Below are 3,414 nucleotides of genomic sequence, written 5' to 3' on the forward strand. Positions count from 1 at the left end.
TTAGTCTAGCGCCCTAACCATTCCCATCTTTGAAGAAGTTTTATTGTAAAAAGATATTACAGGGTAACTAGTTCTTGAATCTGTCATCACGTATTATTGCCCAAAAATATGCAAAAGCACGTAAGCAAATATAATTAAATAGTATTTACTACACAGTCATACAACATTTGAAATCTTGCTTACTATGTTGTACCAAGTAGATGCAAATACCACTATGAGGGAACATTGACCTACTAAAAACACACGGGCACTGAAACACACACGTACCTTGACTTAGGCCACCATTGTTCACAATGTTTAAACTTTAACTTACTTTCTTATTACTCATGGTTTTGCATTCTCTCAGATGGACAATGAACATCAACCACATCAGTTTTGATTTCAGTTCCTCAGTGCTGCAGCACTTGGGTTGCAAAAACTAATGGAAAATATCTTTATTGTAAGCAACCATTTCTTCTGGACTTTTTTTTTTTGAAATCCAAGTAAAACAATTTTTTTTTGTCTCAAGTTGTGACCCAAATTTCTGTTTACGGCATCCCTTTAAAAGTCGCATTGTTTCACTGATGTATTGGTTTTCCATAAAACATGTTCTATGGGAAAATTAAACAGACTTTCGAAGTACTAAACACTTCTAAAAATGTACCTGCTATTAGTGCTATGGTTCACTTATTAATTTCTATCCAGTTTATTCCCTCCCTCCATTTTCTGCATATTAAGTTTTCTCCTCTGCTTTGCAGAAGTCCATAAAATACAAAATCAGTAAGGCAATTCAAAAGCACTATTTCAGTTCATTTTATTTTTAAATGAAGCAGTTTTCAATACGATATTCTTTTCAGCTGCTTCTGATCTAATAAAACCCAACCTGTAATGATAATTATATTTGGCAGCTGAGCCCAGTCAGATTGTACACTCAGTCTTTAACAGTCTCTGTTTTCTACATCAAATCTCTTGCCCACTTTTCCACCTGTGTGAGAATCTACCATGCCAGTCCCTTGGCCACCTTGGATTTGTTTTTTCCTTTAACACGTTTTGCCTTAAGTTTCTTCTGCTGTCTGGGATTTAGCCAAACTGGGTACTGTCCGTGTTCATCTAGGAGAGTCTTTTTGTTTCTTTTACTATCTGTGTCCATCTTGCTTTGATCTGGGGGACAGAAAGAAAAAAGGATTTAAGGGCATAAAATAGGTTAACCAGTTTCACATAGGAATAAACTCTGCTTTCATACATTCAAGAAAAAAAACCTCTTGCTGCACACACAGTTTAGCCCTCATACAGAGCCATGAGTTTCAATAAAGTGAAAGGAGTTGTATTCCCACATAACATAAAGGCCTGTTTCTTCTACATAACACCATTTGCCTTAAGTGTAGTCTAGAAAATGACCATCCCACTTAAATGTGCCAGCTGCTGGAGGCAGAAGACGCCCAATGGCAGAACAGTGGGTGCCTGTACAGATTTTTGGAATTTAGGCATCAGCAACGTGAGCAGCTGTTAGGAGGGAGAAACAACAGAGCGTGTGATATCAGTGACTTAGAATGACAAGATTACAGACACCAACTCCGCCCCCCCCCCACAAATACTGATAACTGAAATGAAAAACTGAGTATCAACTAGAGCAAAGTTGCCAAGTTTCCATGCACAGAATAAATGAGTGTACATCAAAGCAAGGACCAATCTAAGTAAGAGCCTAATGGCCTAGGAAGATGCTATCCATCCTGTTACAACTAACTAGATGCACTTGTATATTCCTCTGTCTCCTCACAGAGTGGGCAAAACATTGCCCTGACACTTACTTGACAGCATTTCCCTATCTGGCTGCAACAGAACAATTAAGCAGTTTCCAGAAACCTTCCAGACCATCAACTGATTTAAATGAAAATCAGAAAGAGCCAATAAGGAATGGCACAGAGTACCAATGGTGGCTAGAAAACCTGCAGAGGCCAAACAACTGCCACCATGAGGAAAGGGAAGGCTGGAAATATCCAAATAGAGAGGGATAACAGAGCAGCTTAAGAAAAGTTGGAGATATGCTAGGAAACCCATTATGTGCACTATTAATTTACAGAAATAATGAAGCATGTGGAACCCCGTAGCATAGATCAATGGTGGTCATCCTTTAGGATAACCTGTGAGTGGGATCAGTGTGGTGTGGATCAGAGCCTGCAGGCTGGATGCCTCATGGGGTTGGTGTATAGGGTTGGGCCCTGTGTGCCCAGATCAGGCCCTGCACCATTCTGGCTCAGCACTGTGCGCTAGGATTTGGGTCCAAACCATCCCAGCCTCATCTGCCAGACTGAGCATGCAGGACTGACTTACCCAGCCCTGTAGCCTTCCCATAGGTACAGAAGTTTGGCAGTGGTGCAGCAGCAATTAACACTGCCCCCAGTGCCAAATCTCTGCAGCTGTGGGGAGCCCAGCAGAGTAGGTAACACTGGTTCAGCCCACAGCCCAGGGCTAAGCACCCCAGTATAGCTCCCAAACGCTGAAGCCCTATGGGTTGGGGAACCACATGCGGGCTACTGCTTACTGCAAGTCGCTCAACAGCTGACGCACCGCCCCCACACCAGCACGGCCAGCGTGTGCCTGCACAAGGGAAAAAGTAGCACCTATGTCAATTCACAACGGCAGCAAGACGGCAAGGGCCCGGGGCGCTGGTCACAGCAGCAGGGGGAGCATAACCAGCACCAGCAGAGACTGGTCTGGGAGAGCGCGTCCCACGCAGGCATGCTGGAGGCCCAGGCACAGAGCCCTCATACTCAAGATGAACAGACTCACCCTCAGGAGCCTGGACCTTCTGCGGTGGGACCAGGGTGGCCACGTCCTGAACCTCACTCAGGAGGGCGCCGGCTTTCAGGATGTCCCTCAGGCGCGCCAGCTCCTTGGGGCCGTTCTTCTGCCGCTTCTGCGCCCGCATCTTCCGCTTCCACTTGCTCCTCAGGCTCTTCGCCATCTGCAGCTGGGAAAGCAAAAGAAACCCCCAGCCCTTCTCTTCAAACCTCGGAGGCCGGTCTCCTCGCGGCCGCCGCGCCAGCAGCCAGGGCAGGCGGCAGCGGCAAGGGGCGGGGAACGGATGTGCGGGGGAGGGGGGGCGCATGCGTGCGGCGGTGGGCTGAGGCCTCACGCTGCCCCTGAGCAGCGCCCCGGCAGGGGGTGGGGGGGAAAAAGCCCCGGTGAAGTAGTCGCGGCGGACACACCAGCCCCGACTCACCCACAGCGCCCTCAAGCTCTGCACGCGACCGCCACAACCTTCACTTCCAGCGTCAGCGCGTCCGCTGGGCGCAGCTTCCGTACGTGCGTAGCAAGTCCCGCCCCGCGCCGTGCGGGTAGCGCGGGAGGGGGAGAGAGGGCAAAGCTAGCGCGAAAGGGAGCGTCGCTCGAGCAAGGCGCCTGGCGGCGATTGGCTGAGACGCTCGTGACGCG

At 48.2% G+C, this 3,414-nt stretch overlaps 1 protein-coding gene across 2 annotated transcripts; it reads right to left on the minus strand.

Moving 5' to 3' along the window:
* Nucleotides 1-780: 780 nt before the first annotated feature.
* LLPH (LLP homolog, long-term synaptic facilitation) lies at nt 781-3,299 on the minus strand. Of its 2 annotated transcripts, none has more exons than XM_019514678.1 (3): nt 3,206-3,299; nt 2,770-2,951; nt 781-1,140 (listed from the first exon to the last, which is right to left on the minus strand). In XM_019514678.1, the coding sequence occupies exons 2-3, from the start codon at nt 2,942-2,944 to the stop codon at nt 977-979; spliced, it is 339 nt and encodes a 112-aa protein (XP_019370223.1). In that variant the 5' UTR covers nt 2,945-2,951; nt 3,206-3,299; the 3' UTR covers nt 781-976. The 2 variants fall into 2 exon arrangements, with proteins under 2 accessions (XP_019370223.1, XP_019370224.1); XM_019514679.1 differs by having other exon boundaries at nt 2,770-2,950; nt 3,203-3,278.
* Between the last annotated feature and the right edge of the window lie 115 nt (nt 3,300-3,414).

The sequence above is a fragment of the Gavialis gangeticus genome, unplaced genomic scaffold, assembly GCF_001723915.1.
Source record: "Gavialis gangeticus isolate Ggan-Ray unplaced genomic scaffold, GavGan_comp1, whole genome shotgun sequence".
In the NCBI taxonomy this organism is placed as follows: Eukaryota; Metazoa; Chordata; order Crocodylia; family Gavialidae; genus Gavialis; species Gavialis gangeticus.